We start from the raw sequence: 26918 nt of genomic DNA, 5'->3' as shown, positions 1-26918 counted from the left end.
AAGAGTTTCAACAGTAGCTCCACCATGAAACTGTGTAACTGTATACAGAGTTACAGAAAAAAGTTAGAGTTAACAGGAGGAGGTAACATATGGTAGTCTGCGGACATATTGAAAGCTGCCATAGCAGAAAATTACACCCTTCTAGGTCCAGTCTGTACAAGTTAAAAAAGTATCATTTCTGATTTAGTAAACAACTTTCAGTATTTAAATTTAATAGTGGGAAGTGCCAAGAAGTTTGTTATGGTTCTGTTTTAATAATTCATAAGAAGCATACACATACACCTAATGAATTCATCTCTTTATTGCATTTTGCTATTAAAAAAATGTACAGTCTCATAACACATACAACATTTTTTTCTTGGTACTATAACAACAGTCTTGCACCTAAAGACTAAGTGGTTCCAACTACTAAGCTAATAAGATACAAGACATATAATTAAGTTTACAAATTATAATGCTTTTTCTTTTTGGCATTAATTTAAAAAAAAAAACCAAACGAACAAAACTTTAAAAATACACACCCAAGAGAGAAAAGTGGCTACTTACACCAGCACCAATCTAAAAAGTAGGTTGTTTTCAACAATGGCACGTGGAATTACCTGCACACAGCTTTTGGGGAAAGAAACCCAAAATGGAAATGGTAAAGGAGGCCCACCAGGAAGGCCGTATCAAAATGAGGGTGATGCAGAAGGGTGAGAGGAACATGTGACACAAACTTGCTCTTTTATGCAACTCTCCCTTCACTTGTCCATTCCTTAAACTGTAAAACAAAGCCATTTTCAAAGTACAGTTCCAAACTTGAGCCTGATCAAGTTCTCCTGCTATAAATAGAAAAGAATATATATAGAGGCACTTTAGTTAAGGAATAGACTAACCCACCAGCATGTCCCACTCCTCCTCACTTCCAAGCTTTTATTGAGGAAAGTCTCTGTCTGCACCTTTAACGGGGTGTACTTGCAGCCCTTGGTACCTAGGAGTTGGGGGAGTGCGATGTCTGCGGTGTACTTGTGGCTGTTTTATTTGCTAGAGTCATTCACTTCCATCTAATGTGTAGAAAGTTGCTAAGTTTGTAATGAGGGGGAAAAAAACAAAACTGGGGCTCTTGCCAACTCTTAGAGCACTATTTCACAGCTTTCACATAGCGCAGAGACGTTGCCATCTGCACTAAGCATTATAGTTTATACAAATTATTTTTAAATAGCACAATTCCTGTACAGCACACACATTGGTATTCTGTTCACCCCTTAACATCCCCAATAGGATGGAAGCTCCTCGGGGGCAGGGGCTCTGTCTTGCTTACCACTGTAGCCCTACCATGCCTGGCACATAGTAGATGTTTTAATAAATATTCGTTAATTGACTGAAAAACTCAATTTAGTGAGTAAATAATGTTCTAGTGCAATAGGACAAACTACTCTCTCCACAGGAAACCCAACCACAACAGGATCAATGGAAAGAAAAGAGAGACTCTTAGCCCCACCCCACCCCCCCACTACAAATAAATAAAGCAAAGCAAAAAAAAAAAAGGTAACAGTCCTCTTTATATATCATATAACTTAAGGATATTAAGAATTGGTAGGTTAATGGTAAGCATCTATATTTTATTTTCTAATGTTCATTGTTTTCATTCATTTCTCCCTGAGAGCTTTATCTTTTGGACTGAAATTTTACAGGTAGCGTTACTGACACACAATTTAAAATGACAACATATAAACAGCAAACCACTTCAAACATACTTAGAGATAAATAGATCTTGGCATCGCTGTTGGTGGTGTTGACATTTTGTGCATTTACTAAGTATTCTTTAGTCCAGACCTATATTTACAGAAGATGCAGCTTGTCCTACAAAACAGAAAATGTCAAAAAAAAAAAAAGGCACCCTATATTAAAGAAATTTTTATCTTTTCAGACAACTCCTTCTTTTAGGTCTTGGGTGGGAAATTTTATTTTTAAAGTGTATCTATCTGTATTGTTAGGACAGTAAGCGCATTCTGGTAATTTTGTTCTTTAACCAGAGCATGGATTGCATTTAGATAAATAGTGTTCTTTCCAAAAGCAATGTAGAGAAATCATCAAGAGTGCTTGGCAGAGAACTTGATGAAATTAGGGGGAAACAAAAAATGATGTCCATGTTTTAAACACATTTAAAAAAAACATCCTGATTGACATACTCCGTAACGCAGATTGTGTGCAAGATGTTCTCAACAAACATTTACAGACTGCATCTCCACATTAGAACATCAGACACTCTAAGCTGGTCCGATCAATTACTGATGCAGTGCACCAGCATCACACTGTCAACTATCAAAAACCATTTTAAATCTATATTTTTCCCACACTAGTTTCACCAATGAAAATAATCTCAAGTATACCAAATAACCAAGCTTGGAAACCATAAAATATTTCTCAAGCTTTTTTGTTTGTTTTTCTTTTGTTTTTCTTTTTAGTCTAGGGAATGTCTCTGTTTCTCTCTTTCAGGAGAGAGTTTTGTGCTTCTGAACAGTCGTCGTTCAGGGGAAGATGAGCCACACTCAATATGAATGCATATACAAAGGGGTTCTGAGCACATACATAAACATAGATTTCTTTTTCTTTTTAACCAAACATATAGGTCTCCAGACAACACTCAGACTTCTATATACATTTCTTAATATATACACACACATACATTTACATACACATTCATACATCCACTCACTCACAGATGAAAGGAGAAATTGCCACTGTTTGGATTGCAAGGCAGTGTAATGAAAAGTTCTAGTCACTTCAAAGGGCTGCTAATGAGCTTTCTAAAAACGTTTTCCGGGAAAATTAGAAATTGAGTTTTGTGACTGGTCTCTCACGGCTGCTGTCTGTCATCTGGTTGGTAATGCGCTTGCGATTCCGTTTGAGTTTAGAAAGGTCTTTGTCAAACACTTCTCCTGAGCGCAGAGCTGAAACCAGGTCATCAAACTCTCCGCCCTCCTCACTGTTCTCTTTCGCCTTCCTCATTTTCCGTTCCCTTTCACGTTGTTCTTTGAGCTGTGAAAATGGAAAGCAACCTCTTAGAGAAGTGTCAAAACACTGTATTTTGCGTTCAGTGGAGACGAATTCTGTGGAACATGGCCGAGGCTCGGTCACAATGAGTCATGTTCATTGCCAACTGCCGTCCCTTTTGGATGTCACAAGAGAGGGTGGTTGGGATGTGAGGTCTCATCATTGAAGCAAGGAACAATGAGGAGTTCCTGTTGTGGCTCAGGGGAAACAAATCTGACTAGCATCCAAGAGGTTCGATCCCTGGCCTTGCTCAGTGGGTTGAAGATCGGGCATTGCCATGAGCAGTGGTGTAGGTCACAGATGCGGCTCAGATCCTGCGTTGCTGTGGTTGTGGCAGAGGCTGGTGGCTACAGTTCGGATTTGATCCCTAGCCTGGGAACCTCTATATGCAGTGGGTATGGCCCTAAAAAACCAAAAAACAAGGAACAATGAAAAAATTGACCATCTCCTTTGTGATTACACTCTCACTGTTTAGAATCTATGTAAAACTCATGATAGTCTAGTTTTTTTAAAAAAAGGAATTGAGGCTAGTCACTCTTCTATGATGGAATGAGAAAGTTATCTCAGTTAAACTGACCCCAAATATCAGCTGCTTTGATGGTATAGAGAGACTAAAGCCAAAGCTCACTAGGCCATGCGGCTGACATCAAAGGCCTAGGCTCTTCTGACTGTGGATGCCTGGAACCCAGTATGCAAGAGTATTTTTATGAAAAGCAAAATAATATGCATACATTATAGAACATTTAGATCTTCAGATAAACACAGGGGAGAAAAATCATCCTTAATTCTATCAAGAGATAACCATTATGAACCTTTTGGGGATATATCCCACCAGCATTAACACAACTTTATACACACACAGATATTTTATGCAGAAATAAGCTTTCTCACATCATTAACTATTCTTTAAAGACATGAAGTTTAAGGACTGCCAAATATTCCATTATGTAGCTATTACAACATTTAACTAATGCCCAGTTGGTAAATACCCAGGTTGTCTCCAGGTTAGGGCTTATTATAAAGGCTATTGGTCTCTTCATGCACATTTATGATGATTGAGTTCTTTACAATGATTTCTAAAAAGTGGAACTGCACATCACAGGATGTGGATGTAATTTTTCAGGCTTTAGATATATACTGTCACATTGCCCAAGAGAAACTTTCCACTGATGGAAGCTCCCAGCAGTATCTCTGATGCCCGCCTTGTCAGCACATCAGAATGCTTTCTGAAAACCAAGGAGATGAGGTCACAGAACATCCAGGAGGTGGAACTGGCCAGTTAATAACCCTCCTACCTGAGCCTCTAAGCGTGCTCGGCGCTCTTCCTCCTCCTTCTTCTTTCTCATGTTTTCATTCTCTTGTTTGGCTTCTGATACAGCTTGAAGAAACTGATCAAAAATGCCAAAGAACTCATCTGGCTGTATTTTGCCAGCCTCTTCTCCAAAGTGTTTCACTGCTTTAGTAAACTGGAAAAAAAGAAGGTTTTACGAAGTTCAGTGTTCCATGGGAATGCCCTGATCAAACAAATATAAATCTCTCTAGAGGAGCTAAAGCTCAAATTGAGTCAAATATAGGGCACGGGATTTATCTCTGGTTGTAGAACATGACTCTCATTTCTAAAGGAGGAAATTTAATACTCCTTGACTTTGGAGACCATTGATTCTTGTCCACCTCATTTCAGCTTAACACCTATGATTATATCCTATGACTTTTTATTGACTAAAACAGTAGTAAAAACAAGAAAGCAGAATATGGTAGGGCAGAGCACTAAGGACATAAAACTAATGGCAAACTCAGCAGGGGTAAGGGAACTTTGTACTTTTAACTTTTCTTTGAAGTACTTTAATATCACTCATCGGTGCCATATGGTTAATATCAAAAGCAAATGGGATACATTGTTTCTTAGTTGTTTTTCCTAATCGTAAATAATGCTGGTATTACTATATTTCCTGGGTCTCGATTAGAAAATAACCAATTATGGAATCATTAATACAACCCAAAATCCATGACTGAGAATAGAGTTTTATTCCAAATCCTTTGTTTTAAAACCCCTTTCAAGGCAAGTCTTTTTAAAAAACAGCTAAAATGCAAAATATTAAGGGAGAATTTTTTTTTTTTGTCTTTTTGCCTTTTCTAGGGCTCCTTCTGTGGCATATGGAGGTTCCCAGGCTAGGGGTCTAATTGGAGCTGTAGCCACCGGCCTACGCCAGAGCCACAGCAACACGGGATTCGAGCTGCTTCTGCAACTTACACCACAGCTCACAGCAACGCCAGATCCTTAACCCACTGAGCAAGGCCAGGGATTGAACCCGCAACTTCATGGTTCCTAGTCGGATTCGTTAACCACTGAGCCATGATGGGAACTCCTTAAGGGAGAATTTTTAAAGATTAAATTTAAAAATGCATTTGGTAATGAAATAGCCTGTCTTTTTAGTTTTTTTTAATAATTCAGTGAATTTTATTTATAGAGTTGTAAAACCATCATCACAAACTAATTTTAGAACATTTCCATGGCAAACCTCCAGTCACCCTTCTCCCTTACCCCACCTGTCCCCTTTGGTAACCATAAGTTTTTCAGAGTCTGTGAGTCTGTTTCTGTTCATTTGTATCCTTTTTAAAGATTCTACATATAAGCAACATCATAGGATGTTTGTCTCTCACTGTCTGACTAACCCTTAGTATGATAATTTCTAGGTCCATCCATGTTGCTGCAAATGCCAAATAGCATAGCCTGCCTTTTTAGCTTTACCATTTCCATGTTTCTTTTTTCTTTTCTTTTTCCATTATAGCTGATTTACAGTGTTCTGTCAATATTCTGCACAGCAAGGTGACCCAGTCACACATATACATATACATTCCTTTTTCACATTATCATGCTCCATCATAAGTGACTAGATGTAGTTCCCAGTGCTACACAGCAGGATCTCATCATTTTTAGTTCTTTTGGTAGTTATCTTTATAACTCAAGATAGTGTGCTTACAAGTGTCTTAGTGTTATTAACAATGTTCAGTGCCAGTCAAATTGCTTTTTAGAACTATATCTCCTTCTGAAGGATCTAATGCTATTACTCCTAAGGTACAATGGATGGTATTTCTAGCTTCAAGGTCAAATTTTCATTCCTTAGGCCTAATCAACTACTTAAAAATTTTCGACTCTTTTCATTTTCCTCACAATTAGACCATGAAGTATTTATACAGTGCTCTCCAACCCATGAGTTCCTAATTGCTTTTATTTTTCTTGACTTACTTTATTATAGCAAAGTTTTTCTGACATTTCAGCAATAGCATCTATGTAAAGGATATATTGTCAATATTCTTAAATAAGGCAATTTTCAATTGTTTTATATAAATAAAATTATTTCATATATTTAAATTTATAATGTTCTCTTACCATTTTTCTCTTCACTGAGACAGTCTCAATCTTTTACTTATTTGGAAATATTTATTAGAAACTAGAGCTCTTTAGGGAAAAATACAACATTCTTCACAGACCACACAGTGCTCCAGCTTGCTTCATGATTTTTTCGAAAAATTTTGGTATGAACAAAACAGCAATAGATGGCTTACAACTTGAGTTTCTGAAACACTCAAGTTCATGTACTTCAAGCCATCCTGAATGATCTTTTTATATAGGAATTCTAGTGATGATGAAGGCATGTATATTTTAGTCTTAGAAATCTGAAGAAAACTAGTTCCTGACTAAAGTTCCCACACGAAAATAATAAAAATGTAGGTGTGCGTGTAAATAAAAAATTAACTATTCAACTGATTCTTACGAAAATGTTTGAGCCCTTGATGGAGTAGGTACCATTCTGCCTGGTTTGTGGGGGTGGGTATCATAGCAGTGGGTGCTGACATCAGTTTACTGATTTCAATCAGAGGTTTGACCTCTAACAGCAGTTATGCAAGCATATCTTGTCTTCCATTTCCTTTAATAATACTGCAGGTGGGGTTTCATGTTGAGACTAGCTAGCATACCTTAACACGGTCTCCTTATGAACTTTAACCAGTATGTGTGTTATCCATATCTACAACTGAATATGGGACCACAGAAAAATGGGATCCATTCCTCAAGTTTCCAGGGAAAGATTCAAGTTAAAGCAAAAGAGTGTTGTTGCAGGAGTTGCCATTGTGGTTCAGTGGGTTAAGAACCTGACTAGTATCCATGATCCCCGGCCTCACTCAGTGTGTTAAGGATCCAGAGTTGCTGCGAACTGTGGTGTGTAGGTTGCAGTATCTGCAGCTCTGATTAGTCCCTTGGCCTGGGAACTTCCATATGCCATAGGTGTGGGAGAAGAGAAAAAAGGAAAACAAAACAACAACAACAACAAACCAAAGAATTGTTGTGACTGAGAGACAGGTGGTGTGGAGAAATTCAGTAATAGGCTGTGTAGCAGCTTAATGTCATTTATTAACAATGAGAAGGAGATGAGAGCATGTGCGTGGGTATATGAATGTGTATGTATTTTGGAAGAGGAGATAACCAGGGAGAGACAGAGATAGGGTGAGGGGGATGTTCCAGGTGTTGGCTATTTGCCAATGAAAACTTTGCTCTTCCCATAAGAGAAAAAAAGAAAGTTTTACAACAACAAAATTCATTTTTTAAAAAGTGTTATGAAAAATAATCCCCGTTACAAATGAGGTTATGAGTTAAAGTGCCTCCCATTTAATAGGTTCTAGAGATTTAAAGAGGGAACATCCTAAGTCTCTATCCCAGGCGAGCATCTTCCTTACAAGTCCCTGTAGCACGTGGCCTCGGGCATACCTGATCTCACATTTCATTTTGCCCTTAGTTTTCATCCCCTACTTTTTCACTTTCCCAGAGATAACTACTTTGATCCAATAACCACCCAGAGGAAACTATCAAAGTACTTCCTGGTTTTACACCATTCAGATATTTCAAGGTCTTACTAACCTAAGGCAACACAGGCCAGTGAGACAAACAGGGTGTGTTTCAATTGATCATGGTCCTAGAAAGGAAAGTCTACTATCTGAAAGTACCAGCTCTGTCAGTGCTCAAGGGGAAACATACCAGCTCTTTAGCTTCTGCTAGAAGATCTTCCACATCAGAGAAGCTGAAGCTGGCGACTGTGATGAACTGGCTGACAACGGACACAAACTTATCTCCAGGCTGAGGGGGCTGTGACTTCTGATATTCCAGCTCCTTAAACACAGGAAATGGACAATGTTAACGTAGACTTCAAGTGCACACACACCTTGTCTTGTTTTCCTTATACTTCAGATTTAATAAGTCAGAATGGCAAACATGTCAAAACTGCTGTAAAACATCTTATGACAGAGCAGCTGCCCTTGCGCCCATCCAGCCAGGGCCAGGCCCATGTGTGCACACACAGCTGCAAAATGCAATTTAACCAATCATCTGAGTATTTCATTGGCGTGATTATTGGTAAACTGGCTTTAGAATGTCAGCAGATGAGCATCTAGATGAAATTAATAGACGTTAAATAATAGAGAGCAAATTGGATTCACAGGGTGTGTTACTGAAAGCAGGAGCATTTGATTGTTGATCCTCTGTGCTCAGAAATCTGGCGCCTTGATTTTTTTCCATCTCTGCCAAGTCTGCTTACTTCCTAAACTGTAATATCTAGGTCAGCAGAATCTCAGCTGTGGTGTTTGGCACCATTCTTCTCATCCATACCATTTGGATTTTGTGAACAGCCAGGTAGGAGTATTAGTGTCTTGTTGACTATCCACATTCTCTATCACCAATGGTGATGAACACAGACTATTCAAGTCTGATTTCAATAATAATTTCTACCATTGCCAGAAGCATCTTCTTATTGAATCCTACAAAACCTCTTTGTACCCAATTGAACAGACACATCAAGTAAGGTTCAGAGGACTTAAATTCTTTGCTCAAAGTCAAGTAGCTGATAAGTGATAGAGCCAGAATTTGGACTCAGGTCTGCCTGACTCCAGGGTCTCAGTAGCAACTCTTCTGTGTACCTATTGACATAATCTCTATTTTCTTCTATACCTGCTTTGGCAGGATGGTGGAGGTCAAGGAAAATGTTCTGATTCATCTCTATCACTGATATGGTTTTTATCCATGGCAAGTAACCTGGGTCTTAGTTCCTTCACTCATAAAAGGAAGGCAATATATACATCACCATGGGAATCAAATGACATAAAGGAAGTGGAAACACTTATAAATCATGGCACTTGCTTAGACTGAAGAAATTGCCATGGTTCTAGTATTTTTTGGAAAGAGAGTATGTATGTGTGGTACAGAGATGTGAAAATAATTTTAAAATGTTTCATGAACGTATAATTTCATAAGAATTCTGTCCTTAATACCCCCAAATAAATTTGATCAATTTGTGCAAAGCACCATTGGGACATGTGACTATTTGGACAGGTTCAAGTTTGCCTCCCCCAGTATTTCCTTCCTCTGAACATTTAAGCTGCCAGGTGGAGGGGGAGGCTCTGTAGCCCCCTTTCCTATGAAGAATGTGTCACAGTGTACAGGACCAGATCTGGAGAGATTTCAGCAAAATGACCTTTAATGAAGCCCCTAGACATATAACTTCTTGTGACCCCTCTCTCATGCCTTGCTCTGAACTAGCTGGATGCAGGGGTCAGAGCATCCATTATCAGGCTTTAGGATTGTCCTAACTGCCATGCTAGTCTCAAGGAAGCTCTCCACCAGGAGGAAATAGCATCAGAGTGCAGACGATAAAACAAGCCTTGTCCCAAAACTGCCCTCATCCAGTTTGGCCTCTGAAAGCCAAGGACCATCCTCCTTACTCACTCACAGTATCTCAGCACCCTGGGGCTAGGATTGAAAGAGTTCACTCAGCTCCTCTCCTGTTCTTTTTAAAGAGCGACCCATCTACGCTCCCCTTCCTCAAAGAAAAAGAAAGAAAACCTTACATGCCCTTAAGCTTATTAAACCCAGAAAAGCTTAGGCATTGTGATTTTAATTTTTATTAGAGCTATGTCTTTAATGAAGTCACCTTACTTTCTATGGCAGTTTTACTATGACAAGCAAGGAGGAGGGTCCTCCCGGCATTACTGATAAATGATTTGCGAGGGACCTCCTTCACCCAGTGCCACACCAGAGCTTGTCTGCTCTCCCGAGCCAGGCTTCTCACCCCGACCTGCCTCCACCCTGGCAGCAGCCCCCATGCAGGACTCATGGGCACTGCGCTCTCACAGTCATGGTTAAGTCCACCGGCTCCTCAACCTCCAGCAGTCTGACCTGCTTTCCTTCCACGGAGCCTGGGTCCAGGTCCCCCAGTATACCTGGGACATCCACCCTCCTCCTAAGCCACAGCTCAAAGTTCATCTCATCCAGAAGAGAAGCTTCCTCACACACGTACCCACCATTCTCACCATTCCCCAAGCCTCAGGCTAACCGAAATCCCTCCCTTCTCCTCAAGGCACTTCTGTCATCACTTAACTGGAGGTGAAGGTCTTGGCCTAACTGCTCTTGGTCACAGCAACAGCTAGAGGGCAAGATTCTGAGTTGCTGTGACTCCTTCACCACACGAATGGACGGTTTCCCCAAAATGTCTGCTCAACTAATACTCCCCAAAGGACCAAGTCAAAGACAATAGCGAAGTCCTGCCGCTCTACTGAGAGTGAGCATCATCTGTCAGAAAGGACCCTGAAGGTCCCTCTAGCCCAATCCACATCACGAGTCCTGCCTCACAGGTAGGAAAGGGGTGGAACTCTGAGCCCAGTTCCCCAGCTGCTGCTCCCATGACACCCCTGTGATGTCCTGGTGGCTGCCCCTGTGTCACCAGGCTGAACACAGCTGCCTTTGCTTCTCTGTTGTGTGTGTGTGTGTGTGTGTGTGTGTTTTAACTTCTATCCCGAGCATACCAGTACAGCAGCACATGGCAAGGCAGCCAGCACATCCTCTACTGCACATCATCGCCGGCAGAGAGCTAGTAAGGGGGATTCTAACAAGAAACAGATACTCACCATCTCTACTGCTTTCAGGCCATTTCTCAAGGTGCTTATTTCTTTGTCCAGCTCAGTCATGCTGTGGGAAACGGCAGCAGTTTAGGAACCAACATGGGACTTCATATATTGTTTTAAATATGAGTTTAAATGTTTCATGCTGGAAGTCCATATGAGTTTATTTTTAAATGTTTAAAATTCCCTTCAGTATTGAGATCTCAGAGGCAGCAACATTTTAAACTTAGGGAATTTAGGTATGGTATTATTATTATTGCTTTTCACAGCCAGTAGGTATATTTTATAGGCTAAAAAGAGCAGAATAGAAATATCTTCCAACTGCACAGAAATAGCTCATGTTTCAATCTCATAAAAATCTCACTTAAGCAAATTACTATATGTGGAAATAAATTCCCTGCCATGTCTGGCTCCCTTTGGACAAGGAAACAACTGATCCACAATCATGTTTGTATTGTACTCTTTCTTCATTACTATAATGAGCTTTCACAAAAGCTGTGTACAGTGAATATTATACGGTGATGGCCCACATTTCAATCAACAATAATTTTTCTTAAAGTTGTACTAACCAGTTTCCATTTCATTGTTTTTTGTTTGTTTGTTTGTTTTTAGGGCCGCACCCACAGCATGTGGAGGTTCCCAGGCTAGGGGTTGAATCAGAGCTCTAGCCTCCAGCCTACACCACAGCCACAGCAATAGGAACACAGGATCCAAGCCATGTCTGTGACCTACACTACAACTCATGGCAACAATGGATCCTTAACCCACTGAGCGAGGCCAGGGATCAAACTGCATCCTCATGGATACTAGTCAGATTTGTTTATGCTGAGCCACGACGGAAGTCTGACTTCTTTTTTTAACTGATAACATTTCCTTGGCTTCTCCCATAATTCTTTCTATTTGACAGCTTTTACACATTAGAGATTACGTGTGAATTACCTGAGAATTAAGTTGTAAAGAAATTCACTGATACTTCATTTACTTTAACATTTTAATTTCATGTCTTACCTGACATTTCTAACAAACTCTACAGAGGGGAAAAAAATTGGTCTGCTCCTCCTACTTTTCAAAATCACTACAAAAAGATGGAATATGTTTAAGGGGTGGGGGGTACAGAAGAAAGAGCAGCAAGGAAGGTGCCTGCCCCTCAGTCTCTGAAAAGTGGTATGAAGTTTGTGGGGGAAGTTTGTGGGGAAATTTGGGCACCTTACCATGTTATTTTTAGTTCCTTCGTTTGCATAAAGACTGCTCTTCATTAAGAGGTTGCTTGGTTTCTGGGAGTGTGTGCACATGGGAGAATTACTAGCAATGCCCTGACCTGTGGGCTTTCTATGTGCTTACCCACCCATCCTCATTTAACCAAGGGTGCTCCCTCTGGTATTTCAGTAGAACCTCCCTTTCTAATTACAAGTGGAATTACCACATTCCTTTCCTATACTCTTCATAATGCAGAAAATTAGGTGCTGTGGAAGTTAAAGGCTGCATCCAGGAGAATTCCAAAGCAGTCAGACCAAACACACACTGACCCTGGACCAACACAGGTGAGAACTGGGCAGGTCCACTTACACACAGATTGTTTTCAATAATGATGTACTACAGTGCTACATGATCTGTGGTTGACTGACTCCTCAGATGTGGAACCCTGAATCTGGTGAACTCTGTACAGCAAGAGTCCACAATGAAGTTGGATGCTGGATTGTCAACTGTACAGTAGGGGTCGGGGATGTGAATTGGCACCCTTGACCCTCTCGTTCAAGAGTCGACCATATATTCCAAACCGTGTAACGCATCTGAGTTATTTGCATATGATTCAAGCTTCATTTCATGTACGTTTAGGAGAAAGCAAACAGAAGGACCCTCTTCTTGCAGTACTGTCTCAGCAGCTAAGGTAGAATCCAAGCGATTTAATAAACTGAAACAATTGGCTGTAAGTACTTACTTTACTTTTGCTGCTTGAGGAATGTCCCGCAGTTCCTCATTTAGATTGAGAACCTTGGGGTATTTACTTTCCATAATAGTTATGAGATAGTGCAAAAGTGTAATATTCCTACAATTAAAGGAGAGAGTATTAAGCATGGTTAATACCTGCATATGACTGGTGTATTCAAGTGACTGATCTCACAAGAATGCTGTAGTCCTGCATTACTTTCAGAATGTGGAGGTTCCTCTAAGGTAGAGATTCTCGAGGGAAAAGGAGGAGAGCCTACACAGGATTTACATAAATTGATGTCAAAAGGAAGCACACAGCCTTGAAAAGGGAAGGGCAGGGGCTAAGGATTACATTTTTGGCCTGTAATGGGGATCTTTCAAAATGTGAGTAATGCGATGGGTGATGGAAATGAACCTGAACCACTGCCAGCACATCCACCCAGATACCAGGTCCACCCTTCGAGCTCATAACAAGCCGGGTGGGCGGGGTGGAGAGTGAGGGATATTTAATCCACAAAAGAGGAAAGTACAGGGCTGAAATTCACTGATGAGAATTACTGACACCTCTCAGTTAAGGTTTCTTTCGATTCAGTGATAACGTTTTCCCCCTCTGACTCATCTGTTTTGCCACTGCAGCAAAGGGGTGGACAGAAAGTTAGAAAGCTCCCTATTTCAGGGCCAGGCTGGTGCCATCATGGACGTGATTCCCTTGGGGCCAAGAATCTGCTTCCTAATTTTGGCAACACTTCAGCTCCTAACTGCATAACCTGCTCCCTCTTCCGTGGTGACAGGGCTGAACCCTGATTGACCCAGGATGGAAAGGCAGGCGTCTGATAACATTATCTATGAGGCCACGTGGGAGTCTGGTACCGTGTCCTGGACCCCAGATGCCTCGGCCAACCTGATTCAGTCACTGGAATGAGGTTGGGGCCAGGCATGGGTATTTTTAAAAACTCCCCACTGAGTCGAACAACCAAGACCAAGAACCGCTTAGTCTATGGAAAGTGACCATGTTCAGGAGGACACAAATGCATTTTTTAAAAAACATTTCCATAATTTTTAAGCAGTTTGCTAATTCACAATGCAGTGTCACAACAGTCCCTCCCCCACCTCTAAAATGGAGCAGAGATGCCAAACAATTTTTTTTTTTTTTCACATCTATGCAAACCATTTCTGGTTACCCTTGCAGCTTCCTAGAAGTCATTGCAATCCTGTTCCTCTGAGTCAACTGGCCCAGGTGGAAAAAAATTCCCCCTTACTTTTCTTGCTCTCAATAATCAGAAAACCACTGCTCAGCCAAATAGCGGCTAATAATTCTAGACACTGGTTTTGCAGCTGTTCAGCTGTATTATACCACTTCAATTTTGCCCTTCACAGAATCTGTGGGTCTGCTGTGTGCTGGCTGCGTGAGGGGGCAAAATCCTATCTACCATTGTGAGAAGAGTAATGCCATTTTCCTTCATTATTTCGGAAAAATGCTTTGCTAGAGAAATTTATTTAATTCACCCTACATACCTTTTATAGTGTAGAAAAACTTAAAACCAGAGCGGAGCTTCCACATTTGTTTGCTATATCCAAGTAACACCTCATTTGAGGATAAATTCTTCAGTAATAATAATGAACCAGCCTCACATTTGATGATTCTTTCATCATTACCAGAAACAAGCCTTTAATGCATAGTGAAGAGGGATGAGAGATCAGACGTGTTTTAAATTTGTTTTGAAAAGGCTTGTGGATTGGATAAATGTTGTAGTAATATTAGCTTGAAGAAGCAGATAATAACATCGTCAGTATCAGGTTATCAGTAAATGTGGGTGTAAAGGGGTGGAGGCAAGGGGTATGAAGAGCGTCTGTGCGAGTGTGTGTATGTGTGAGAGAGAGAAAGAGAATAGGACTGAATAGGTAAGGGGTCCGTCCTCCCAACCCCCAAGCTTGGTTGAAGAGAACACCCTTCCTTAAAAAGATGGCTAATCTTTATATGCAAGTAAGATACTGCAGTTACCTATTGCACCCTCTAAGATCTGTCTGCTGGTGGAGGAGAGCTGTGGGCTGACCACTAGAACAGTTGTCAAATACCTGTAAGGCCAAACACGGTACTGGCTGTGACCTCAGACAAGCTAAATGAGCCGCCTGACCTTGCCTCAGTGTTTTTATCTGACAACAGGCGATACAGCACTTGGCCTGTAGATCTCACAGGCAGTTGTGACAATCAACTGTGAAAGGGCTCTGAAAGGATCAAGTGCTTGCATTAAAAATAAGGTGGCCATGATAGAATGTAACTGCTGCCCTTTGTTAATCTCTTTCTATACAATGGAAAAATAAGGCCTACCCTGCAACTGAACACAATGCTTACTTCTTATGGGATGGATTCAGGGTTGCCATGACACTAACCTTATATAAAATACAGAGTAAAAAGCCTTCCTGGTTAGGAATAATTACGGTGAACAGCCCATATTTCTAAAAAGAATTTGGATACAGAGAAGTTGACTGTAGAAACAAATTTCTTCAAGTCAGTGAGAACTGTAGAGACACATGGCTCTCAGGGGAGCAAGAGTTACCTGCTTCATGCCCTTACCTGTCAATGACATCCTGGTGTTTCTAATAGGAATCTATTCACCTAAAATATACTTTCTAGGAAGCATTTTAATGAGTCTTGGGATGAGCAGCTGAACACCAACAACCAAAACACATGTACATGTGGTCATTTTTTCACATAGCTGCTAGCTGTAAGGTACCAAGAAAAACATAACCTACAATGCCACAAGCTTCATACTCTATCATCAGCTGTTAGTTTTTTTTTTTAATCTCTGGAAAGGTAGTGACTAGGAGTGGTCATGAGGATGCTCATAGGATGCTGGTAATGTTCTCTTTCTTGATCAGGCACTAGTCATCCCGATGAGTTCAGTTTGTGAAAATTCAAATTGTACATCTGAGTGAACTTATCTTTCGTGTTTTATGCTGTAATACAAAGTTTACCCAAGAGAACCCAGAACACAAAAAACTTGGGCTAGATGATATCCTTGTGGAATGCAAATGAAGACTAATTGGCCCAGTGGGACTTGGGGATGCACGTAGTGATGAGAAGGAAAGAGAGGAGTTGATGCCGGAGAAGGAATGAGCCATGCAGACCAGACCTTCAGTGTCAGAGGGTATATAAGGTTGAGCTCTGACCTAAGCACCTAGGCCCTCCATACTTACTTGTCAATACTGGACTTTGTGTCAGCAATCTTATTTAGGCTGGATATCTTGAATCCATATGCATTGCCTCTTTGGCCTTTATTCATGTAGTTTCCAAATGCCAAAACTACTTCTAGCAACTGCTTCAGGGCACTGCTTCTGAACACCTCTTCTGAGCCAGAACGAATGGCTTCAAAACAAAGCACACAACAACAAAACCGTGACAACCGAGACTTTTCAATGATACCCATCCCAAATCCACACACTTGATAGGAGATACTGAAGATGTACGATCAGGTCCTTAGACCACCCGGGAGCACTTTCTAAATCCCTGACTGGAAGCAAAGAGCAAGGGACAAGAAGAACCAGTTCAAGATGTTCAAGAGACCCAGAAGCAGCTGCACGATCCTAGCCTTTCTCAGTCTTTTTCTTGGCTGATGGCCTGACCGTGAGCAGTTAGGAACACACAGAGCAGCAGCTGCCTTTACCACTTTCCTCCTCAAACCCTTTCCTGCCTGGTGTGAGTCAGCCTAACAGGACTATTGATCACTTCCACTGCTTTAAAGGTTGGGCAAACACATGACACGTCACAGCTGGTGGGTGTCATCAGGGCCCTGAGGCCAGCCTGCACTTTTGTGTTCCTCAGTTGCTCACATTTCAAACATCTAAAAATTTAATGGCCTCAAAATCAAACCATATAATAGCCTCAAACCTTCCCTTAGTTTTCTTGCAGTAAGACCTTACTAGATTTTTCTAACTGTAGGTTTAATGCTAGGAGTGATAAGTTAAAACAAAAAATTCTTCATCAACACCCAGATATCAGAAGCTCCATTCTTCAGAGTCCAAAGGGTGTGCTGTGAGCTTCAGAACCCAGCTAGGCCAGTGAGCCAAGTACAGACCTTAAGTAATTATCTGCCAGAATTCCAACAGATTTCAAACAAAAAAAAAAATCACCAAGGGCATCATCCTATTTACTACATGCACTTGTCAAATGGGCACTTAAGATAAATGTCATTTCCAGTCTGGGCAGCTTGACTTTACCTTCTACTTTGGGTTTCACTTCTGCCACACGCTCTGCAAACTTCTTTTTGAAGTACAGCGATTGCAATCTTTGCTGATAATGATTAATTCTGTAAGAGCAAACACGGACTAATGAACATTTACTTAACATAGCTAATTCACTCAATGGCTATGGAGGGTGCAGTACCTTAGAGCACCCACAACACACACACACAGTTCCTTCCCTGGACACAACAGGGCATGTGAGCCCACTTGTTCCTGCCCAAAGAAGGGGGGGTGTTGGGGCAAGTGTAGCAGGTCCTCAGCTACAATCAGCTTAGGCAATTGCTCAAGGAATGGGAGCGCTAACTGCTGTTGACTAAAGCCCCCTTCTTTTCCTCAGAGTCCCACTAGCTCTCGAGAACAGAAAAGAGATAAAAAGAAATGAATCGTAAACAACAACCCCCTCACCCCCCTTCCGCAAGTAAAGGGCTGTTTCCTGCACTCCTCCGGTGACGCTTCACTTTCCACAGAGTTGCCTTTGGCATAACTCTAGGGTGAAGCTTGTCTCCAGCATCCTCTCCTCACTCATTCTCCAAACCTTCCTCTTTCTTCACAGTTAGTACCTGCTCCTCTCGGGGCTGGAAAGCTCTGCCTTCCAGGATATATTTCTGAGTGGGTAAGGGTAGGCGTCCTGCCCAGGCCTTTGGAAATCACTGCCTTATCTGCTCTCTGGTGGACACTTCGGTCCAGTAGGACCAGGGATCATCCCTCATCCAAAACTATGCCCTATAATCAGGCAGCCCAGGTTCCACTCTTACTAGGTGACCTTGAACAGGATTCTTAACTCTTTTATTCGATGGCAAAGACTACCTCCCTGCTGACAGCTCTCCCAGCAGAGCTGTTGGGAAGACAGAGGCAAAAATCTAGACAATCATTAAGTGGCAGCTATTACTACAGGTAGCATCTATCTGCCCACCTAGGGTTGCTAGGCACACATGTCAAAATGTCAAAACCAGGAGTTCCTGTCGTGGCTCTGCGGTGTGGCTCAGTGGGTTAAGAACTGACGTAGTCTCTGTGAGGATCCACGTTCAATCCCTGGTGTTGCTGTGAGCCGTGGCATAGGTCACAGATGCAGCTTGGATCCAGCATTTCTGTGGCTGTGGCATGGGCCTCAGTTGCAGCTCTGACTTGACCCCTAGCCTGGAAACTTCCATGTGCTGCAGGTGTGGCCATAAAAAGAAAGAAAAAATTTCAAAACCACTCTTTGTTCTACAGTAGGATACAAAATGGTAGGCTGAAATGAAACAACAACAGAAGTTAAGTCTAGGTACAGAAGAAAAGCCGAGTGAGAGGCACGTTCACCTTGGCCACATGTGCAGGCCTTTGGCAGGCAGGGAAGAGCTCTGCCTTGGGGTTGACTGAGAGTTTCAGGATCACTGGTCCTTGTCTAATGCAGAATCAATTTGCTAGGCCTGGGATGGCAAATCAACTCCGCTCACACGCCAAACTCAATTATGGAGCAGCAGCTGCCGCAGGGCCTTCTGGAGAAGGGCTGAGACAGCGTGCCAAGGCTCGGTGGGAAGAGTGCCATGATCGATTAGTGATGTCTGCCTGTGTCACGATTGGACAGTCAGACCCTGGCTGTTTAGTTATGTGGGCTCCAGGTTGCTATGTCTGAGTCTGTTTTTTTTTTTTTTTTTTTTTCCTTTTACTATTTCACAACCACTTTGAGATCCTGAGGTACAAGGTGGAATGAGCTAAAATCTAAGTGATCAAAGCGGCGAGGAGAATGACACTGACTAGAACTGGGAAAAGTTATGACTTGATTAGGTCAAAGTACATGAGCCAAGAGGCTCAGAAATAGAGGTAACTGTGAACAAACCCTGACCCTGGCTCACCCAAGGGCAAGAACTCACATAAACAAAACAAATTCCATACAATTTAGTCTTGAGAAGATTTTGGAATTTAAAAAGGCTTCAAGTTAAGCCAGGTTAATTGGCCCGGATAATTCAACAGGAATCAAAAGTTTAACTTGCTGGAGTTCCTGTCGTGGTACAGCGGAAACAAACCTGACTAGGAACAAACCTGACTAGGAGGTTGTGGGTTCGATCCCTGGCCTCTCTCAGTGGGTTAAAGATATGGCGTTGCCGTGAGCTATGGTATAGGCTGCAGAAGTGGCTTGGATCCTGTGTTGCTGTGGCTCTGGCATAGGCCGGCCACGACAGTTCCAATTGGACCCCTAGCCAGGGAGCCTCCACGTGCTGCAGGTGCGGCCCCCCAGAAACAAAACAAACAAAAAGTTTAACTTCCTTAGAAAGGCAAGAGGCATCTTTGCTTTTTATGCATTTTCAAACTCACCTGCTCATCTCAAAAAGGAATCTATCAGCCTTGGCCATCCGATCCAGTTCATGTTTATGTTCCTCCAGCAGGTCAATGTCACTTTTTTCAGGGACAAATTTCAAGAGCTAAAAAGGACATGCAAATATTAAAACTGAGGTTTATAATTTAAACTCTTGTCGCACTGTTTCACCCTGAGGTGTTTAACTTGACGCAGGATGAAATTTTTAACATTTGTTTAATTTGTAACTTCACCTCACAGGTGACTATTTAAGATAAACTAGGAGCAATTAAATCTTTCTATTTAGGGGGCCAGAAGGTACACACTTCCAGTTATGAGACACATCAGTACCAAGGATGTAATGTACCACACGATGGTGATAATGGACACTGCTGCATGGTAGGTATGAAAGTTATTAAGAGAGTAAATGCTAAGAGTAAAAAAATTTCTTTTACCCTTAAAAATCATATCCATGAGATGATGGCTGCTAACTAAACTTACTGCAGAAATCATTTGAAAATTTAAGTCAAACCATTATGCCATACACCTTAAACTTATAGTGATATATGTCAATTATATTTCAATAAGAAACTTTCTATTTTTACTTGAAAGCAGTTAAACTGGTGTATGATCATTTCTGGCACCCACCTGTCCTGTACTGCCTCTCAAATCAGAATCAGGAAGTTCTTTACCAGGACCCACTTTACACAGACCACAGAGGACCTTGGAGATTCAGCCTTCTTGTGAGATGATGATACAACTGAGGTCCAGAGAGAGAACCCAGGATTACAGAGCAATTATGAGTTTGATCTTCAGAAATGGAACCTGGGTCTCTTGACTTCCAGTTCTACGCTTTTTTATTACATCATGTCGAAATGAGTAATTCTATGTGTATTTTCCAATTTGCTTATTTCTTTGACTTATCTAATTCCATTTTTTTTTTTTTCCCCTTTATGTAGGGTGAGAGTAACAGAGCGGGATCTAAGTTTTTGATGCTGTATTTTCTTTTGGAGGAAGAAATGAGCATGGAATGTGGAAGAGATAGCAATAATACTTAGAGCTTAAAAAGTACTTCTGGATGTGTCTGATTTCCTTTGAAGGCACAAACGTGTATCTGCATGGAAAAGCTCGGGCTTGTGTGCTATTTTCTTGAGCAAATATCCCTGGACTTTTTTGTTTTAATGACACTGAGCCTCTGGACCCTGAGGTCCTCTCCAAAACTAATGCTGGCATTGGATGGTTCATTTTGCAGTTTTTCAAAATTTTGTTTAACTAGGGGACCTTAGAAAAGGCAGTCAGGGTGCCACCAGCAAGGAAAGAGAACTGGAACTACAGGGAAGAAGGCAATGGTGTGAGGTTGGAAATATATTCCAGGTAGAGTGCATATCATGCTGGGGTCCAGAACGGGCAGCAAAGCATTTAGGCAGGAGGAAGAGAGGCTCTAATGGCAATGGGGGAGGGCAGCAGTGGGCCAGGTCAGGGAGTAGCAAGGGCCTTCTAAGAAGTTCAGTCTTTACTTTGAGGGCACCGGTGTGTAACTTACAGTGTTAAGTAAGGGGATGAATTTGCACTTTAAAAAAATCACTCTGCCTGCAGAACAGAGAAAGAATTGGGAAGGATCAAAAGTATTGGGTTGCAAATTAGCTTGCTGATGTAGTAATCCAGGTGAGAGCTGATGGTGGCCTGAAATGGGTAGTGGGCAGATTCTAGAGCTATTTACCGGGTTTGAATAGAACTGGCCTGACTTGATGATGGGTGAATTGTGGTGGACAAGGGTCAAAAAGATAGGTCCAGGCTTCTGGCTTAGGCAACGATGTGGAGAGTGTAACAGCAAACCTAGGAAGAGAAGGCTGGAGTAGGGTAGGTGGGGAGACAGTGAATTTAGTGTTTGAAATATTGGCAAGAGAACCAAGTAGTAATTTCTAGTAGGCATGTGGACAAATGGGTCTGAAATCCTACAGAAATCTGGAAGACAAAGCATTGGTGTGGGTTATAACATGCATGAATGTAAGGCAGCCAGGGGAATATCAAGATAAAAAAGGCAGGGCTGGAGATAAGCCAGCACTGATGGGCCAAGGACAAGTAAGAGGGGGAACCTTCACAGGAGGTAATGGAGGGGCCTACGTGGAGTTACAGCACCAAGAGAAGAAGGTGGTTCATCACGGGGCCAGTGACCATTGATGTCATGCACCACCAAGAAGTCGAGGAAGATAAGGGACTGCAGAATGTCCCCTGGCTCTGTCAACAGGAAAGTGAGTGTGCTTAGTGAGAAGAGCTTTGAAGAAGGACTAGAGCAAGGTGAGGAAAAGCAAATGGGTGAGTGCAGACAAGCTTTTCAAGAACTTGCTGTGTCAAAAAGGAGAAAATGGGAGTTCCTGTTGTGGCTCAGTGGAAACGAACCCGACTAGTATCCATGAGGACTCAGATTCGATCCCCTGGCCTCGCTCGGTGGGGTTAAAATCCAGTGTTGCCATGAGCTATGGAGAAGGTCACAGACAAGGCTCAGATCTGGTGTTGCTGTGGCTGAGGAGTAGGCCAGCGGCTACAGCTCCATTAGACCCCTAGCCTGGGAACCTCCATATGCTGCATGTACTGCCCTAAAAAGACCAAAAAAAAAAAAAAAAGTGGCAGAGAGGGATGTGTAGCCTTAAGAAGTGTGTATGTATGAAGGGCTGGGACTTGAACACGTGACACGCAGAGAGGGCGAGGTGGGAGACTGAGGGGAGAGGGGTAGGATCCTCTGACTGGGTGGGGTCCCCAAGGAGAAAGAAAGGAAGGGTCGGAACCGAAGCCCCGTCAGATGGAAACACTGGACGGGACAGGCAGCATCGTACTCTTCCTCAGAGCAGGAGGCGAGACAAGGGAGGAGGAAGAGAGGACAAAGCTTGTTTTCCCATTTGGATTGTTTCCTTCTTGGGAACAATCCTTTCTTTCCTGGACAAGGAAATTCAGTTCTAGTTTCATGGGACCCCCCAGAGCTGCCCCCCGGAGCCCACAGGCCCCTGTTCGGGATAACAAGTCACCAACTCTTTCTCGTTACAAGAGCACGGGGGCAAGGCCCAGGCCTCCTCAAGGTAGAGTCGAGAACAAATAGTATAGATGGTGTATGGGCAGTTTTGAGAGGAATGACGAGTCAGGGGAACACTGGGGATGAAGAGAAAGGTATGCTTTCCAAGAAGAGTGTGTGGGAGTTCCCGCTGTAGTGCAGTGGGTTAAGAATCCAACTGCAGTGGTTCAGGTTTGATCTCCGGCCCAGGAACTTCCATATGCCATGGCTGAGGCCATTTAAAAAAAAAAAAAAAAAGGAGTGTATGGATCCCATCTGAGATCTGAACTCAGCAGCTAAAAGCAGCTGGAGAGGAAGGGATGAAAGTGGCTCAAATGAAGATCATAATGAAGAGTAAAGAAAGGGGAAGGAGGGTAGAAAAAGGAAGAAAAAAAAGAGCTTGGGAGACAGCAGCAGAGTGAGACACGCAGAACTATCCAGAGAGCCCAGGTCAAAAGTATCCCACTTGGCCAGATACTACTTCAGTAGACTGATCTTCTTACTTGTATTTATTTGAAGTATGTTCTATTTGTACTACAAGCCCTTTTGGCAAGATTTTGAAATCCTTCCCCACAACGAGAAACTTTGCTGGATGCAATCTCACAGTAAACAGATCATGTGGAATTTTAAACGTATGACCTTGTCGATAGAGGCTGAAAAGCTAGGGACTAAAGCAGCTTTCTGCCCGGTTCCTCACTCTGGAGGAAGCAGCTCCTGCGCAGGCTTGTGGAGCGCAGGGTCGCCTGGGAGCTGGGGAGGGGCAGAGGGCCTGCACTCTCTGGGAGCGGAGACAATGTTTTGACTGGTATTCTGGAGTGGGGAGTGCCAGAGGAGCTGCAAAATGCTCAAAAAAAGGAATTTTAGGTTTAGCAATACTTTTAAGCTATTTATACACAGAGCATCCTAACAGACTTGGAGACATAGTCATTACCTATTTTGGGAACTAAATCAAACCATATACAAGGACACAGGAAGAGTTTTTCCTGGGCTGAGTGTGAGGGTTCTCACCCAGGATGACTGTGGAGGCAGAGGTGTCAGGGAGGGGCGGGTCCATGGAGGTATGGTGACACTGCACAAGTCATCCCCTCCCGCCCCATTGCCTTGCAACCGAGGCCTTCTGAGAAATCCTTGAGCCAGCAGACAGAACTGACTTAGGAGACTGTCCCCACAAAGCACAGAAAAGCTGACTTAGGAGACTGTCCCCACAAAGCACAGAAAAGCTTAGGCCCAGAGTGAGAGATCACTAACACTCCTGGGCTACCTGCTGGTGCAACACCAACAGTATCATTCGGGAGAGAACTCAGCCAAGCTGCTGAACAACACGGGACACAGTGGGAGGGGCTGCATGGGGTGTATCATGGAAATGACAAGAGGCTGGGTCACTACATCTGACTGGTTGGTGCCTGGCCATGAAAAATACAAATTATCTTCAAATACCAAGCACAAGGATGTATACCAATTGCGTATAAATCTATCCCATACTTGCTAGGCAAGGCATTTGAATTGACTGCCACTTCTCATACAACTCACAGAGATAAGACCAGCCCCAAGCAGTTTACCCCCCACCTTATGACACCTGAAAGTGTTTTGATGAAGATGACAGTGCTAAGGGTTTCACAGTGGCTTTTGTGGTTGTGAGAATGGTGAGCCAAGACCAAGACATACTTGTGTCATGGCTTAAGCACTGAATCAGTATATGCAATGCACTCTGTGATCTCACAGGGCTGAGAGTCTCGATATCCTGTGAAATAGATGCTTTCCTTCAAAGCTAGTAGATTATAAGACCTGCTAAGGAATAACAAGTGTGACAGCAGCAGGAGAGACAGATTCTGGCGCCGAGGGTCCTAGGCATTTGATAAACTCGGGACCATCCTTCTCACCCATCATTTTGAGAAACAGGAGACTCAAGTCATAATGTCTTCTAACAGAGCCACATGGAACCTTGGTTCAACCTCCTTGATTCTGAGGCAAGGATATGGTCTACTGGCAACAACCAGGTCTCCCCAGGATACCCCTCCAGAGAGTCTGGGGTCACCTGTGCTCTGGGAGTTGCCTGGCAGCTCACCTGTTCCAACATGTCCTTGGGCAGATCCTCCTGCTCATCCATGGTGAGAATTGCCCGTTTGATTTCATCATTGGATAGTTTCAACCTGGAGAAAGAATATTTGTTGTTAATTTTGAATATCAGAAAGTTAATACAAGATAACTCATTTTGCTACTCCAGCTGCTGATCTTCAAGTGCTGTTCTTCTCAAAATCTCTCAGGGAAAGCTTATTTCCTGGCAGTGTTGCACCTAAAAATAGTTTTCTGAAACGGCTTTAACATTCTTTCGGGGCTTTGTAATGCTCTGCTGACACACTGAACAAAGCTGTTATGTTCTACTATTTAGTTTCCTTAAGCAAGGGACTGGAAGATGAGACACAGGGAAAATACCCATGTTCTACCGTTTTCTTTAATACATAGTATCCATGAATTGCAGGAAAGGACAAAAACTGAAGTCTTAACTTGAATATATGTCCGGAGTGTTTAAAGTTTGCTTTCATATTGAAAATGAGTTTTGAGAAGGTTAGTAGGATCGATGTTACTGTTAAAAACTTGAATAGTTAAAATACAAAATAAAATGTATGGTTGAGGAGTTTTCATATACATGATTTCATTTGGGATTCAAAAAAACTGTGATGATTTTTTTTAAGGGAGAAACTCAGGCTCAGAATGGCTCTGTGATTTGCCCAAGGTCAAACACAAGTGGCAGAATCTAACGCAAACCCAGGACTTTAAATTGTTAATCTTCATCTAGTTAGTATCTACCTTTTCTTATCTAGGTAGTATCTCTTAGGGAAGGATTTGAGCAAAAACACATCTTTTTTTCTGGTTTTTGTTCTACCATTACTTCATATGATTTACTAATTTATAATAAAGATTTATGTCGATTATTTCAGGACAACAAAGAGTTGACTGTGACAGAGATGAAATTAAAACATACTTGTAAGTGTATGTTTTTACTAGACAACCAAAAATCTTAACCACAGCAAAAAAATCTTAATCAGATTATTAGCTGTTACAATAGGGTCATTCTTTTATTCTATTTTGCAAGCATCAGACTCTGACTTATTTTAAAAATCTTACTTCCTTATCAGCTACCACTAATGTGTTATTTTAACATTATTTGATCTACTCTTCTAGTTTATGAACTTCAAGAAGAATCATATATAGGACTGGGGATAAAGACACACACAAACACAGAGAAAAGCATAGAGCCTTCACGCGTAACATTTGAAGGAAGGGGCTTTGGCATCAGACAAGCTGTGCCCACGTCCTGGCTCTGACATTTCCTTTTGATGTGATCTTGGAAGAAAACTTTTCTGCAGCCTCTGTTTTTTCATTTATAAACAGGAGATAATAACAACTATGCGGGAGTTCCTGTCATGGCTCAGTGGTTAATGAATCCGACTAGGAACCATGAGATTGTGGGTTCGATCCCCGGCCTTGCTCAGTGGGTTAAGGATCCGGTGTTGCTGTGAACTGTGGTGTAGGTCGCAGACGCGGCTCAGATCTGGCGTTGCTGTGGCTGTGGCCAGCAGCTACAGCTCAATTGGACCCCTAGCCTGGGAACCTCCATATGCCACGGGAGCAGCTCTAGAAAAGGCAAAAAGACAAAAAAAAAAAAAAGGATAATAACTATATTTAAAAGGAGGGGCAGTTGTGTGTGTATAAAGTGAAATAATGCATGCTAAGTGTTTGGCATAGGTCTGGCCATAGAAAGGGCTCAATAAACTATATGCATATTCTACACAGACTTTTTCCACATCAGAAAAAAAAAAGCAGCAGTACTTATGTAACATCACTATTCACATGCAGCTATGGGACCATTAAACAGTGCTTAGTAGGGTTATCATGAACCTTCCCCAAGTGCTTTCATATCCACTATTTCACCAGAATTTCCTCTCTGTCTATAGCACCCATCAGGCCTATAGGTGGTTATGTTTGGGAGAATCAAATGACAAGCTGAAACACTCCACACAAGGGCCCATGGAGCACACATGGTCGCTTGTGCTCTCCTGGATAAACAAGAGGGCTGGGTGAGTGCAGGGCTGGCCACAAAGCCCACAAAGGAGGAGAGAACCCGGGGGTGGAGCTGGGCAAAGCCCAGCCCACACTGGACACCTCTGCCTTATCCTTTTTCTCCAGAATTTGATGTGATCTTATTAAAACCATCCATCCTGCCACTGAAACTGAATGCTGTTTCATGTGTCAATAAATAGGTGGGTGAAGGAACAAATCTGGGAAGCTCATGGTGTGAATACCATTCCATTCATGCTTTCAAATCCAAACAGAGCCCCTGAGCAATATGCCAGATTGTCTGTGTTCTAAAATAAGACCTGTTCTATTGCCTAGTCCAATTGTAGTGCCATCACAACTCCTGGGCTGTGGACAGCGACTCTGTAC

The 26918-nt window shown here is 42.3% G+C and overlaps 1 protein-coding gene across 1 annotated transcript in view; it reads right to left on the bottom strand.

Annotated features, from left to right (window-relative positions):
* Positions 1–286: 286 nt before the first annotated feature.
* DAAM1 (dishevelled associated activator of morphogenesis 1) overlaps positions 287–26918 on the bottom strand; it is a 175850-nt gene continuing 149218 nt past the window's right edge. The window contains exons 17-25 of the mRNA XM_047767453.1: positions 24538–24622; positions 19447–19553; positions 17128–17216; positions 16108–16276; positions 12920–13027; positions 10987–11047; positions 8069–8200; positions 4332–4502; positions 287–3021 (exon numbers count right to left, since the gene is read on the bottom strand). Of these exons, the coding sequence (XP_047623409.1) occupies positions 2812–3021; positions 4332–4502; positions 8069–8200; positions 10987–11047; positions 12920–13027; positions 16108–16276; positions 17128–17216; positions 19447–19553; positions 24538–24622 (1132 nt within the window). The 3' untranslated portion in view covers positions 287–2811. The remainder of the gene's footprint in view (positions 3022–4331; positions 4503–8068; positions 8201–10986; positions 11048–12919; positions 13028–16107; positions 16277–17127; positions 17217–19446; positions 19554–24537; positions 24623–26918) is intronic.

This window comes from Phacochoerus africanus, chromosome 2, assembly GCF_016906955.1.
Source record: "Phacochoerus africanus isolate WHEZ1 chromosome 2, ROS_Pafr_v1, whole genome shotgun sequence".
Lineage (NCBI taxonomy): Eukaryota > Metazoa > Chordata > Mammalia > Artiodactyla > Suidae > Phacochoerus > Phacochoerus africanus.
Note: the sequence above shows the minus strand (reverse complement) of the source record. Positions and strands in the feature narration are given on the sequence as shown.